The sequence below is a fragment of the Sminthopsis crassicaudata genome, chromosome X (assembly GCF_048593235.1).
Source record: "Sminthopsis crassicaudata isolate SCR6 chromosome X, ASM4859323v1, whole genome shotgun sequence".
Classification (NCBI taxonomy): Eukaryota; Metazoa; Chordata; class Mammalia; order Dasyuromorphia; family Dasyuridae; genus Sminthopsis; species Sminthopsis crassicaudata.
Window position 1 is genome coordinate 33,311,557 of NC_133623.1, and position 15,408 is coordinate 33,326,964.

General features: G+C 38.7%; 1 protein-coding gene across 6 annotated transcripts in view; it reads right to left on the reverse strand.

Annotated features, from left to right (window-relative positions):
- The window catches only part of AFF2 (ALF transcription elongation factor 2), a 524,775-nt gene that overhangs the window by 97,943 nt on the left and 411,424 nt on the right, over positions 1–15,408 (reverse strand). For all 6 annotated transcript variants that reach the window (XM_074278090.1, XM_074278092.1, XM_074278094.1 and 3 more), the window contains one exon: positions 12,654–12,705. In XM_074278090.1, the coding sequence (XP_074134191.1) occupies positions 12,654–12,705 (52 nt within the window). The remainder of the gene's footprint in view (positions 1–12,653; positions 12,706–15,408) is intronic.

Here is a 15,408-nt window from a genome sequence, read left to right on the forward strand (position 1 = left end):
TTTATTATCATTCTTTTATATACATCCCTTACATTTTCTCTCTACAAATATTTGATATTATGCTATTTATGTTATTTTATTAGACAAATGCACCACGCTCTGCAGTGGCCAAAGCCCTTTAAGAGATATCTCATCAGAATGTATGCATAGGCTATGTCTACACAGCACTGCCAAACTGGGTAAAATGGGAAAGGGTTATGCACCTAGATGTTTCCAAGGAGCTCGACTGTTCTCGCTCCACTTGACTGTTCTGGTAGCAGGGAGATGTGACTATGCTATAACCTAGTGGGCTCTATTGGCAAATTGCACTGATCTACTATTACAGGAGAAAAGCCTGAAATGAACTAGTTCATTACTAAATGGCCTCATCATTGATATATTTGGATGTACTGTAATCAATAACTATAGAATGGGTTAACTCACTTAGGCAGGTACATAACTAGAATAATTGTTTTATTGTTTTACTGAGCATGAAGGAGAGAACCTGCACAAAATGGCTCTTCTGCTCTGTGATTTGACTGGTTCTACTTTGCTGCACACAGGCTGTCTACATGAAGCCAGAACAAGAGGATGAAACACGACAAATTCAGTCCATGTATCCATGCAGATATCTAGATGATTGAGAGTTTTGTTTCTTTTTATTCACAGGCATCGTCTGACTTAGTAGGACAGCCACAGTCTGCAGAAAGATTCCTATTAACATGTTCCTTTCCTTTCCTGCCAAAAAAGGAGTCAGCGCCTACCTTGTTCTAACCTTGAGTCTGGATGTAGTAAAGAAGTGCTCCATTTCCATCCGTGAAATTGCTGGCAATGGAATGCTGCTTTCCAGCCTGGAAGGTGGTAGGTTACAGATCCCACTTAACCCTCTGGCCAGGACTCAATCGCCACTTGGAATCATGGAGCCAGAGCAACTCTGAGTAGCAAGTCCGAGGTTAAGGAGGGTGGAGATGTATATAGCTGCAGCCTCTCACTGCTTCTGCCATCTTGCCCAAGGTGTGTGTGTGTGTGTGGGGGGGGAGAACCAGGGCTCACTGCCATTTTTGGCAATCACAAATAAAGTATCTTGGTGTGAACACAGATAATTTGGGTTTTTGAATTTGTTCTTTTTTGTCTTCATGTGCACTTAAATAGCAGAAAATTCAGTAGGAATTTTTTAAGCAGGAGATCCAGAGCTAACATGATAACTACTGTCAAATGCTTACATTTCATTAAACACTGTTCTCTCTAAATCTACTGTTCTGCTGGAAATAAATACCTTTAGAGACATCTATTTGTCAATTGATCATATTCTTTAAGCCTAGAGTTTCTGCTTATAACTCACTGGCAAACGTATTAATGGCTTTTGTTAAGAAGTTTCTTTTAGTCACAAAAAGTTCTGTTCCCACTAATATTTGCCAGTAAGGTAATTGGAAATTGAGCAGGCGAAGCTTATTAGTATTTACTTGGGGCATTTCTGCCCTCCAGCAAAACTCTGCCATTTGGTCATTGTGTATACCAGTCACTGAAGAACAGGAAACTCTCTACATTTCTGGGTTCAAAACTTAGGATTTCAATTATCCCTGTTAGGATTTCAATTAACCTCTTCCCTAGTCCTAAGGCAACTCAGGCCCCAGACCCATTCTCACAGCTGCTGAGAAAGGTCTCTCCTTCCTCACTTCGAGAAAACAGGAAGTGAATGGTGTTCAAGTCAGCACACTCATGGGGACAAAGAAGCTTCTGTCTGGTCATATTCAAAGAACTGAAAGCCTCAAGCAGCCCATGGCCTCAAATTTCCCTCGGGTTCCACGAGGGAAATTCACGAGGTCAGTTTTTTGTTTTGTTTTGTTTTTTTGTTTTTTGTTGTTGCTTCACACCAAAGTTCATGTAAGCAAGACTCAGGGTCTGCATACTTTACTTAGGTCCAATTTTGGTACTTTTTCTAGACTTAATTTTCTTTTGCTCACAATAAATAGACTTGGCAGTTTAACAAAGAGTTGTATTCTATTTTCTTTCCAGAAACTACTTGAAATGGGAGGTGGCAAGTCCTTGCTTTTTGCAGGTTGTCTCCTGCCCTTACTAGTAGGCTGGGTACGTTTAAGGGACAGGCTACATTAGGCTTCAGGTGTAAACCCAAATCATAATCCCCCAGCTCTTAAACTCCAAATGCAAACAATATATCATGTCAAATCGCTAAAAGACTTATGCCAATAGAGAAACTACAATCTCTTGAGTTTCATAGTAAACAATGGCACAGATTGTACAGATTTATTTTGCACATATTTATATTTGTTTTTGTCAAGGCATAATGGTTTACTTAAACAGATATAACACTTGACAATGTCAACTGAACTCGGCTCCGTTATGAAATATAAACTTAAAATTTAAATATGTTGGAGCAACGTAGTCTTATTGAGAGCTGCTGCTGATCTATATTTATTTTGTATTTGTTTATTAGTATTAATTTTTTTATAAAACTGTGAGTTCCTAATTTTTTCTACCTCCCAACTCTCCTCCCCAAGATAGCAAGCAATCGGATATAGGTTATACCTGTGCAATCATGGAAACATATTTCCACATTAGAAATTAAAGGATCCCATCTGAAACAAGTGTGTCCTAAACTAATTTGGCTACAGATCACTCTTTGGCTTGAACTAGACTGACGTGAATACTAGTCCATGGGAACTTGGGGATATATTTACAGTCCTGTGGAATGGGTACCAGGTGCCTGGAACTTACCTGCTCTATGTGTAGCCTTCATATTAAAGGGCTATTTTTTTGCATTACAATGCTCTTTGCTACATGTAAATAGCACAAATTTATTTTTAAAGCTGCACCTCTGTCCCAAGTAGGGGGTCACATAAATGACAACAACAATAAAAAAGAAGAGTCACTACTTTAAGTTAAATACACAAGAATTGGTTCCTGTAACTGAATTATACACTGAGAATTGGTTTGTACACTGGCTAACTGTTGTTCCCTTTTGTGGATTTTAGCCAGCTGATGGTTTTTAGCTCTGCCACCTTGAGTTATGATACATGGTTATATGTGTGTGTATTCATGTATAGTCCCTTATATGCATATCATAAGTCAAAATATTTGGTACTAAAAATAGATCTAATTACAATGGAAAAATTCAGCATGTAGGTTTCTAAACAGTGAAGCAGTTGCCTGGAGCGCATTAAAAATCACATCATACAAATCCTAAGCATTTCCTTATTAATCTAGTCTCTGTGTTAATAAAGCATAATAGCATACCCAATCTGGGGAATATAAAGGCCAATGTTATTCTATTAACCTTATATGTTATCCTATTCACTTTCCTGTCATTAATGAATAAATTAAAATTTCCTCTCTTATTATCTAATTGCTGGATAATTTCAAAAGTACAACGTGAGAGTTTTATTTGGCCAGCCTTCAACTGGCCCCGTTCTGCTGGGATTTCAATGGGTTCCGGAGACCAAAAAACTGTTTACATTCAGACTTTACCCAAGTTATTTAGCGATGAAACTCATCTTAAGCCTTGTGATTTTTCTATAACTTTGACAAGCTGGCCCCTCTCACCGTGTGCTATTGCAGAAGAACTGTTGGTTAATAAAGTCAAGGGACATGTAGCGAAATCTTGGGGAGGAACAACGTGTATAGCAAAAGAAAGGGTCATTGTGCCTACTGACTGGGAATAACCCTAGTTGCAAAGTCAATACACTGTCAGAATGAATGCATGCAGTTGTAGTAGATTAACTTTTCAAACTGGAAGATGCAATTCTGGGTAAATGGGCTTGTATCTTGGACTTTTTCCCCCAGACTATAGGGTTAAGCTAGAAGTTATACACACCAGAGGTAAGTGAAACACAACTTATTTTGTATTCACTACAATTTACTCTATTTTTATCAGTGGCTCTAGTTTGGGGGTAATCTAACAAGACTGTCCAAGTACAAGGTTGTCTCTCCTGCTTTTTCATTTACTTGGACCCCTTTTTGATGCCTTTAGTCCTTCCAGTGCCCTCAGGCCAACTTCTGGTGCCCAACCAAGCCCAGTCCCTCCTTTGGCAGTCCCCCCATGCATTGGGGCAGTCCTTTCTCTTTCCTCCCTACAGCTTTTCTTTCATTGACCAACTTTAAACATGAGAAATTTCTTTTAATCTTCCCTCACCAAATGCTTTGGAAGTTCATCATGCGAGACACAGGAGGAAGAATCGCCCTACACTACCGCAATTTTGTTGTTGCGGCAGCTGCTCAGGAGTCCCTTTCGCATGCGGGTATCTGGTATTACTCTGAGCTTCAAAAGGAGACTAGGATTAAATTGAAAATCCAGATCAAAACTCTGGATTCAAATCCAACTGGTTTGTATGTGTGAAATAATCAGATCAACACACGTAAAAGCAAGTTGGGAAATAAAGGGGAAGAGCACAAAAGACATTTCCTCTTCTAAAGGACTATAAATATTAGCAACACCAATAGCAAAGCTGCCATGCTTCCAAAGTCATTATATCAACAGGAAGGTGACCACCTCAGAGGGGAAGAAGCTCTTCCTCTGAAGAAGGAAGAAAATCTTGTTAAAGAAAATATGGCAGTCACTTCAAATACCATTTACACACACAACTTAGGATGCTTTGTGCTCATTGGAATTGGACATTGTGGCAAATTGGCATTTGAGGCACAGAAATCAGCAGCTTTAGCTGACCTTGGTCTCTGGTGAAACACACTTAACCATATTCCTCATTTCTGAAACACCCAATGAGGCTCTGATAAAGCCATGGCAGGGTGGGGGTGAGGGACTCCTGTTAACAAAATCCCGTGAATACTTCAAGTCCTAAAAAGACATTCCGGACAGCATCTATTGCTTCTGTACCCCACGTGTCTGTGCGTCCACCTGCCAATCTGGGCCTGCTGGGTCCTGAGAGTTGTAGACACTTGGAGTTAGCAATGACTTAGGAAGGCTGCACCACTGCATTATAACATCTCACCTCTTTGTCCTGCATAAATCACACCTAATGAGCTCATTCAGTGAAGCATTCAGCAGATGTTTACCTGATGCTGTGACTAGGCCACAGAGGGCTCTTGGGCCTGGCCCCCATGTGTTTGAAAGGCCTTTAGAATAGGTCAGGCAGTGGATAGCTTAAAACTTTCAAGACAGCCATTTTAATAAACCTGTCAATACAATTTCTTTGTAAAAAAAAAAAAAAAATTTGTGACTGATTAGTCTGCTTCTATTGAAAGAGAAGAACCAGGTCTATCTCTTTAGATCTTTTATTGAACTGCAAGTGCAGCATCAATAACTGCTCCTCAGCTGTAAAGGAAAATTGATTCCAGGTTTAACCCCTCATTTTCAGGGTTCTTTAATCCCACACAGCTAGAAAGCAGACGGAAGCAGAAAAAAAAATACAACAAAAGCCCAAATACAGAAGGGGCCAGAGGCGTCTGCCCCATATTTTTCAAACTCAATGTATTCAAAATGGAAGTCCTCACCTTTCCCCCCAAGTCTTCCTTCTTCATTATGGCCCCACTGGCCTTGCTGTCACTCGGGTTGCCAGCCTCTGGGTTATCTTTGCCTCCTTAATCTGTCACCACTCACGTCCAATTTGTCTCCAAGGCCTATTGGTTCTCTATTCACATCTCTCCTACATTTCCTTCTCACCTTAGATGCTATTGCTGCCACTGCCCTGGTGCAGATCCTTAGCATCTCACGCCTGGCTTATTGCAATAGCCTTTTGGCTGACCATCCTGTCTCACAGAGCCTCTTTCCACAGCCCTGCAGCCCACCTCCACTAAGCTCTCAAGTGATCTTCTAATTGTAGGTCCATTCATGTCATTCCCCTTTTTACTCAGTATACTCCAGTGACTTCCCATCACTCCTCAGGATCGACTATACGATTCTCTATTTACAACCTTTCAGGTCATCCTGTGCTTGACTATGCTCTACTCTATGATTCATCAAAACTGACCTCCTTGATGTTCCTTGTACCCAAGGCTCCTTCTCCCAATTCCTTGACATTGCCCTCCCTTCTTCTTCATTTTTGCTTTCTATCTTCCTTCAAGCTTCAGTTCAGATTTCACCTTCTGAAAGAGGCTTTTCATGACCCCCATACCCTCCATAAATATTATATATAAATCATTAAAATACTGTTTCCTTCATTTTTGCCTTTCTTTGTATTCTCAAGCACTTTAAAATGCTTATTGACTTGACTCAATTATCATGATGCTATAGAGATAGTTAGGATCAAAAATTTGAATCAGAAAGGGACCTTGACAATCATGTAATCCAAACCTCTTCTTTTACGAAAAGGAAACCAAAGGTCAAATAGAAGGGAGTTGCTTACACAAGCCATACACGTAAAAGTGGAAGAGCCAACTTGTCTGGCACCACATCTAATACTCTTTCCATTTTATCACACTACTTCATCTTTGACCATTAGACTATTCTGCCTAGCCCATGGCTCACATGTATGCTCAAAGCATGAAAGCCAATTTAAATTGTTTGGGAGATGACTATTAAAGAAGTATGAAGAATAAAAGGTGACCAATGAATTGGAAATCTAAGACTGCATAAACACGATACACATTAATTGGCTGAAAAGTGAAAAGTCTAGGAACTAGAACTGCAGAGACACTGCAGAGTATAGAGAGCTCATCTCATCTAGAACCCCAATTTTAGAAAGAAGGAAACTAAAGGCCAGACAGAGCGGTTGACTTGCCCCAAACCACACTTAGTATGTGGCCAAGTTGGAACTTGAACAAAGTATCTTTCCTCTGGATCCAGTGATCCTCTATGTTGTCACATGTATTTATCACCACATTGCCCCCAGTTCATTCTCTCTCAAACCCCACATTTTCAATCAGTTATGAGGGCTGGTAGATTTTAGATCTCCAAATTCGTCTGCATCTCTGCCCTTCTTTCCACTCAACATGACTATTATGTGATCTCTCCCCTCTCCAGTCCATCTTCCAAACAGCCGCACAAATTGGTACTGCTTAGGTCGAGGTCTGATCATCTCACTCCCTCGTTGAGAATCCTTAATGGTTCCCAACTGACTCTAAGATAAAATACAAACTTCTCACTGTCATTTAAAGACTCCAGGATCTATCTTCATTTCACATTACCTTCTCTATGTCACATAACAGGCTAGCTTGCTCTTTATATACTCAACATTCTGGCTCTCTTGCACCTTCTCCACCCCTCCCATTTCTTGAATCCTTTTCCTTCTCATCATATTCTCTTGAGATGCCTGGTTCCTTTCAAGGCTTGGCTCGTGTGCTACCTTCTACAGAAGCTCTCTCCCAATTCCTCTATTTATTAAGGTTTCTTCCCCACTCTAAAATTACTTTTGTTCTCATTCTACACTTCATTTCCCTCTGCAGCTTTTAAGCAACTCAAGGGCAGGTACTGATTTATTTTTAATTGTCTATTCCCCATAACACTGCACAGAGTAGGTATTAAGTACAGGGCATATTCTGGTTAGGATTCACCTTTCTGTCCCCAGCTTCTAGCACAACTATATGCCTCTTACATAGTGGGCACCAATCAATGTTTGCTGAATTGAACTGAAATTAAAAGAGTACTTGAGAAAAAAAAACCCAATTCTCAAGACACATGATTAATATCATTTTCCTAGGGGATTGGTATAGAGGTATTGGTTAGTCTGTCATTTTAGCCTCTGATCACTGGTTCAAAATTAGTCATAACAGCCATTAGGAAACTCAATTTAATTCCCAGCAGACCCTTAACACAAGCCCCAAATTGGTTTCTGTAATCCTGGGACTGAATAGACTGAATGCTCTCTGTGCATCCACCATGGTTCTATTAACTTCACCCCTAGACATCATAAAATGAGGGATTCAAAGTTTGAGCAAAAATGATTTTGGTTTGGTAAGCAGAGAACAGCAGTTTGTATGTGTTTGGCAGTCCTCTGGCTCATCCAGTGAGGCCATCTTTCTCTAGGACCCTACATCTTTCATTGAAGCAGTAACTGTAGGTTATATTATTACATAGCACTTCCAAGTAGGGGCTCAGGATTGAGGCTAAAATATCTTTTTTGTTTTTGAGAAAAATCACTGTCCAAAAAATGGCTTAAAAATTGGATGCAGAACAGAGAAAGTGAAGATGTCCCCCAAATTGTGTTTTCTGAGTGAAATTTTCTGGCCAAATAATAATTTACATATGTGACTCTGTAGATATGAATTGTGAAAGGCAGGAGAAGACAACATTTTCTTTTAGAGAGGTAGTTTATTCTGTTTTGTTTGCAACCCCAAGCTCCAAAGCTGAACATTTGGTATCTTTAATTTGTATATGATAATGTTCCCATTCCAGCCTCATGATCCGTTTAGATATTTGAGGGAATTTGCCTTAGCATTTCAATGCATCCTAATTGCTTTGTTGATGTTTATGCAGATGACCTGTATGTCTGCTCAGCATGTTTAATACTGTTTTTGATGGGGGAAGTGGCAAAAATGTAAAAGGCATGGGACCAAAATGCCAAATTGGAAGCTTTCACATTTAGAATCTGGATTTATCTTTTGTACGTGGACTTGAAACACTCTCTTGGGATCCTTGATGCATAAAGCTGTAACATTAAAAAGGATTTAGAAAACTGAATGTGTTAAGCAAGTTGCTCTTAATTTGTCGGGGGAATATATGCAACAATGGAAAGAATGCTCAAATTGGAATGAGGTTGTGCATTCCAGTCTTGGCTATGCCACTTGGCTACTTATGTGACCTTAGTGAGGTCATTCAACTTTTCTGATATTCAAGTTTCCTCCTCTGTAAGGTCACATGATGGGTCAAGATCTAAGCTTCCTACATTGTGGGTTGAGCACTGATATGGGGTCATGTAACTGAATGTAGGGATTATGAAATTATGATTTTCTTATCAGTAAATGTTTGATTTATATACATATGTCACATGCCTATATGACCAGGGCGGTGAAAAATTTCTTGAGTGAAAAGGGGTTGTGGACAAAGTTTAAGAAGCTGGGATCTAGATCAGGTGTCCAAAATACAGCTCATGGGCTGCTTTGTAACATATCTAGTGCCCCCAAAACTAGATTCAAATACAAATGGGAAATATTTAACAAAATAAATAAAAATACAATAGAAAATAGAGAATGTAACGTGTGGTTCTCTAAGTCAATATGCAGCCCACGGGGATCCTTAACACAGTTGAACAGCCATAGTTTCTATCTGAGTTTGACACCATTGGTCTAGATCCCAGTTTCTTAAACTGTGGGGGGCAACCCGATATGGGGTCCCATAACTGAACATGGAGTTTGCTAAATTATGATTTCTTGTCAATATATGTTTGATTTGTATATCTATTTTATTTACCAGGGTCATGAAAAATGTCTCGGGTAAAAAGGGGTTGTGAGTGGACAAAGTTTAAGAAGCCCTGGTCTCAATTCTGATGGACGTGGCCCTCTTCAACAATGAGGTGAACCAAATCAATTCCAATAGAGCAGTAATGAACTGAACCAGTTATGCCCAGCGAAAGAACTCTGAGAGATGACTATGATCCGCTACATAGAATTTCCAATCCCTCTATTTTTGTCCGCCTGCATTTTTTATTTCCTTCACAGGCTAATTGTACACTATTTCAAAGTCCGATTCTTTTTGTACAGCAAAACAACTGTTTGGACATGTATACCTATATTGTATTTAATTTATACTTTATCATATTTAACATGTATTGGTCAACCTGCCATCTGGGGAGGAGGAAGGAGGGGAAAAATTGGAACAAATGGTTTGGCAATTGTCAATGCTGAAAAATCACCCATGCATATATCTGGTAAATAAAAACTATAATTAAGAAAAAAAAAGAAGCCCTGGTCTAGATGACATATAAAGTCCCTTCCATCTCTAAAGGTATGAAATTATGAAGATGGATTGATTCATTTACTACTGCAGCCCACCCCTGTCTAATATAAAACCAGTATCCTTTGTTATCAGACTACCCTCAGAAACACTCTAACCATAAACTTTCAATGAACAATCCAACATGGTGGCACATTCTAGATGGTCACAATTTCTAAACTGTTACCAATTGCATGGTCAGGTAGCTGGATGGCACTGACCTACAGCTACAGTCTGACTAACCTTTTATAGATCAAAGGTAAAAGGGATGTACCAGATGAAATTTCTCCTTATCATGATCATAATAAGACAGGACTTATATTGTACCTACCACTATGCTAAGTATTTTACAAGCATTTTCTCATTTTATCCTCACAACAACCTCAGAAGCAGATGCTATAGTGATCTTCATTTTACAAATGAGGAAATGGAGTGGGATTGTGATTTGAATTGTGTAGAGGGCCACAGATAGTGAGGAAACTCTGGGTGAGGTATAAGCCCAGAGGGAACCTGCTGACAGTATCTGGTTTGGCTTACCATCTTCCCTGAGGACTCTCAGCCTTTCAGAGAAGTCAAGGGGCCAGTGACAACCTGTGCTGTAATTGAAGCAGAATGATACCAGGTGGCAAAGAATCATCTACATACAATAGCAAGTTGTTTATGTGGTCCAGAATGCACAGTACATAGTTAGCACATGTGCAGTGTTGTTATAAGGATATTAGGGTATATAAGGCTGAGAGAATTTGGAATAAATGTCCTCCATCTTTGACCATCCTCGTGGGTCCCCTGCTTCATGACTCCTCCACTAAGACCAAGGACTTGGGCTGGTCCCGAGATCCTACAGAGAGCTAGTGCAGATCATATTTTGGCAGCCCAATGGGGGGGCTCTAGAAAGCACACAACAGAATTGCCCTGAATCACACAGGAAGTGTCTAAGGCAAAATTTGAACTTCGTCTTGCAGAATTTAAGCCCAGGGCTCTATCAACTCCTCCACCTAGCAGTACTTCATGAGGGCAGCAGTCTTTCCTTATCTCCTGTTAGCAGTCTGTCTCCTGCCTCCATTCCTTCTGCACAGGCTTCTCCTTGAGCTTGGAATGCCCTTCTCACCTTTACCTCATCATACTGTACTACAGGAAGCCTTTCTTGATCCTTCCAACTTCTAACTCTTTCCTGATTCAAATCACCTGTGTATATGTCATACTGTAAGCTATTTGAAGGTAGAGATAATTTTAGCATTATCTCAATATCCACAAGCACACAGAAGGTGCTTAATAAATGTATTGGATTGTTTTAGATTGTCATATGACACGCTAATTTATGACTGTTAAGAAACAGATACAATGTCAAAGTTTACTGCTAACCAAAAATGGCCTTTCAATTAGATGTCATTTAATAAATATATCTGATAGAGAAGATGGAGAGAGTGCCCATTAAGATGACCAATATAAGGTGAAGCTGTTCTACTCTGTACTGAAATGGTTAAGGAGAGCAGTAGGAGAGCTGCTGGAAGTATGAACTCACAGTGACCTGACAAGTTCAAATGTCAAAGGTAGGAAGGGATTGTCATTTCAGATAGTGTAGGAGATGTAGAGGCAATGTGCATGTCAGAAAGATCGGGGGTTCAAATCCTGTGCATGGCTATGGGCAAGTCCATTAGTGCCTCGAGCAATTGTCTAATACAACAAGTTAGGGAGCAGTCATGGATTTGCATCAATGTGGGATTTTACACAATGGTATTTTCTATATGGATGTAAGTAATCATATGTACCTGGGTAGGGAGTGAGGAGGAGAGCAAAGAAGAAAGAGGGGAGAAGGATGGAGAAGAAAAACAGGGAAAAGGAGAAGGAAGATATGACAAGAAAGGAAAGGAAAAGTTCTGAGCTTGGGTCATACTATTAGCTTGTGGAACTAACTGTACACTAGTGGAGTTATGTTGCAGTAACTCTTTTTGAAGGACAATGGAATCAAAGTTTTTATTGGAAATTTTTTCTCACCTCTCCTCAAATTATACAACAAATTAAGAATTTGGTATTTGCTTACAGCTTCTAAATATTTATTTAAGATTTCAATAAAAAGTCTACTTTTGAAATTGTGCCCCAATCTAGATTGTGGTTGTAGAGAAATCTTCAGCTCATGTGCTTCCTTTTGCATGCTTTGCTAATTATTAAAATATGCATGGTCAGAAAGCAATTCGATGGGAAAATTACAATAAAATGCAAAGGCATTATCATCATAAAGTAAACTGACTTTACTACTCTCTAAATAATTTTGGCCTTTCCTCAAGACCCTCAAATACTCAAAGAATTTTAGGTCTTCAGGTGAACATGTTAGTTTCTTTCACTCTATTTCTGGGCCATAATGGTGAATATTTATTACGTAAAATGAAAGAAAGGATAATATCAGCATCAAGTCTTCAGTAAAGACTTTTTAAATAAAATGTTATATGAGAAGTCAGAAAACTAGGTCTTAAGCGATACATCTGGGAGATGGGAATTCATGGGTGTAAGATACCTAGTCTCAATCTTAACCAACAAAGAAGTCATGCCTCTCACATACTTATAAAGCATGTAATTGTACTTTAATTGATTTTCAAGCTCCTATTAAATATTGATATCCAGGCCCTGCCCCTTTTTCTCTTTCCTCTATAAAATGAGGGGTTTGGAGAGTTCTAATATTCTAGTTTCAAAATTCTGTAATTTCTTTTCTCTTCTCTCTCAAATGATTCCAGTACTGCTCCATTCTCCCATTCACTTCCCCCTCCACTCTCTTCCTGTTACAGAATATATAGACAAGTTGAAATGAGAACAATTTGATTGATATCAAGCACTCTACCTGCTCATTTTCATCCTCATCACTGCTGATTTTCAGATCGTCTTCAAGCATTCTACAAGAAACAAACAAACAAAACTTATGTTATGTTTCTGAAACTTCTTTCCTAAATTTATAAGGAAGTCATGGAAATCCTTTACTTATTCAATGAAAAATCAATAAATATTTATTAATCTATTCAATAAATGAATACAATATAAAAGCAATTGAATGGATTCAAGAATATATCAGCTGCTTGGTTCTTTGATCTCTAATTTAGAGGTATACCTGGTTTGTACACATTTTCTCCCCATAAGACCTGGTTCTGAGAGGGATAAATAAAATGGATTTGAGATCTCATCACTGTGGGCATTGCTTCCAATAACTCATACTGTGTCCCATCCAGGTCTGCCTGCCCAGTATGTCCCATTTTTCATCAGAGTGTTTGTAGTCTTCCTTATTTTGTATTGACAATGTGAGAATATCAGTCAAGCCTACAGGATCGATTGCTCCATTAAAAATAGACCTTTATAAAAATATTTTATCATATCCAGAGACATTACATGCTTGCCATGCACATAATTTCTTTCATGCATTTTGGACTGCAGTTTTTAACTAATAGTATCAAAGAAATATAATGGGTTCATGTTAGAGAGTGACCAACAACTGAAAAGTATCAGGTTCTCATGGTCTAAATCTAGTCATCCTAAATGAAAGATAAAGCACCATGAGCTAAAAAGAACAGCCTGTTTAAAGTCTTCTGAAATTGTCATAAAGAAAAACCATTTAGAGAACTTTAATTGGTTGCTAAGTAATTTGTCTTGTGGTGACCATTGTTGTTAGATGGTGTATGCACAAAAGATCTGGTCATAAACTATTAGTCATTAACCCCTGGACATAATGACAGATGTCTTCTCTTACAATTTGATCTAAAGATGTAATCCTATGATGGTTACTGGCAAACAACCCTTTGTAATCTATTTCCATAATCCTTGGTCATGGCAATAGGATAGATTTACCACTGCAAACCAAATATCATTATTAACCTTAAAGAAAAGGCCGTGTCATTATTGGGTGGCAGTTGACATATCCAAAGACAAGAGGCAATTCTTTAGTCCTGTCCCATTTAGTAACAAGTCAAAGATTTTATAACCTTTAAAGATGAACCACCACTTGGATCTGCTTAGCTTACTTTGGTAACTCCAGAGAACTTAGTTACTAAGTTCCAAAAGGACTATGGGCTACTTTATTTAGTCAAGGGAATTCTCATACCTGAAATTCCCTATAGTGTTAAAGTTGCATAGCATTCCCATATTTAAGTACAACTTAGATTAGGTAGGTCATAGGTCACAATCCTTTCTATGGTACTACTCTGCCTCTCAAAAAGGAAACTTTAAAACTGGCAATTTGAAAAAAAAAGAGATATTAATTATCTCATTACAATGAGGAAAATCACTAAGAAAATTGCTCATCTTGTAAAACTGCTAATAAAGTATCTGCCATTACCACTTTCTGCCTTGTGAGGACATGGCATATTTACTGACTTCTGAAAAGACAAGATGGACAAAAGATATGATTGATAGGAAGGACAATTGTTGGAGTTGGCTTCAGATAAACGAAATTTCCAGGATTTATAAGTTGCTTTCAAAAGAATAATGGATTCATAGAAGACCAAAGAGAAGCAGAAAAAATGTTTCTTGCCATTTCTTTAGCAAGTGCTAAAGAGACTTCTCTCTCCAAACATATAGTTCATTTCTGCATGTTATGATGAACAGTAAATGTGTTGTTCATTTTAGCTACAGAATTCAAATATTAAAAAAAATTCAGATGCTTCATTAAGACACTTATAATTTTATAATGACGAGTTAATTATTTTGTAATGAATAATTAGAAATTCAATTGGCAATGTTTATGGAGAATTAACTACATGTGACATACCATAGATCAGTCTTCAGGGGGTCAGTCAACTAGCATTTATTACATACTTACAATATGTTGGGCATTGTTCCAGGTACAGAAATGGGGAGTGGGAAGGGTACCACATGGATCACATTTGAATTGGGAAAACAATATGCAAATAATTGTATTAGCAAAGCTTTACACAAATGGTAGGAAATCCTAAAGCTAAGACATTAACAGTGGGGTTACAAAAATAAAGATAAGATTTGGGTTCATCTAGTGGAAAGGACAATGCAGTTTGTAAATAATGGAGTACTGGGAAAAGAATGGCACAGCTCAAGTGTAATGATGGCTTAGGAGATGGAAAGACAATGCTTTTGAACAAATTGAGGCAATAGTTTCAGGAAGAGAGGGGCATTTGAATGAAGATTTAAATGGCAGATGGGATGTAAAACAGTGGAGGGGTATGGTGTGTGTGTGTTTTAGAGAAGATCCTGTCTGGTACAAGGGCAGCATGAGCAAAGGGGTAGAAGTAGGTTTTTCAGAGGCAGCTTGGTGGCACTGAAAGGGATAGAGTACTGGGCTTTGAGTTAGGAAGACCTGAGTTCAGATGCAGCCTCAGATGCTTACTAGCAGTGTGACTTTGGGCAAGTCACTCAGTCTCTCTTTGCCTTAATGCACAAAGAAGGAAAAGGCAAACCCCTCCACAGTATCCTTGCCAATGAAATCCATGGATGGTATGGTCCACAGGCTCATGAAAAGTTGGTTGTGACTGAACAACAACAGGTTTGGAAGAAAGAGATATGATAGTTTTATTGAAAATTGGGTAGCTAGAAAGAAAGCTAGGTTAGAGACCCCTGAATGTCATAGCAAGAAAATG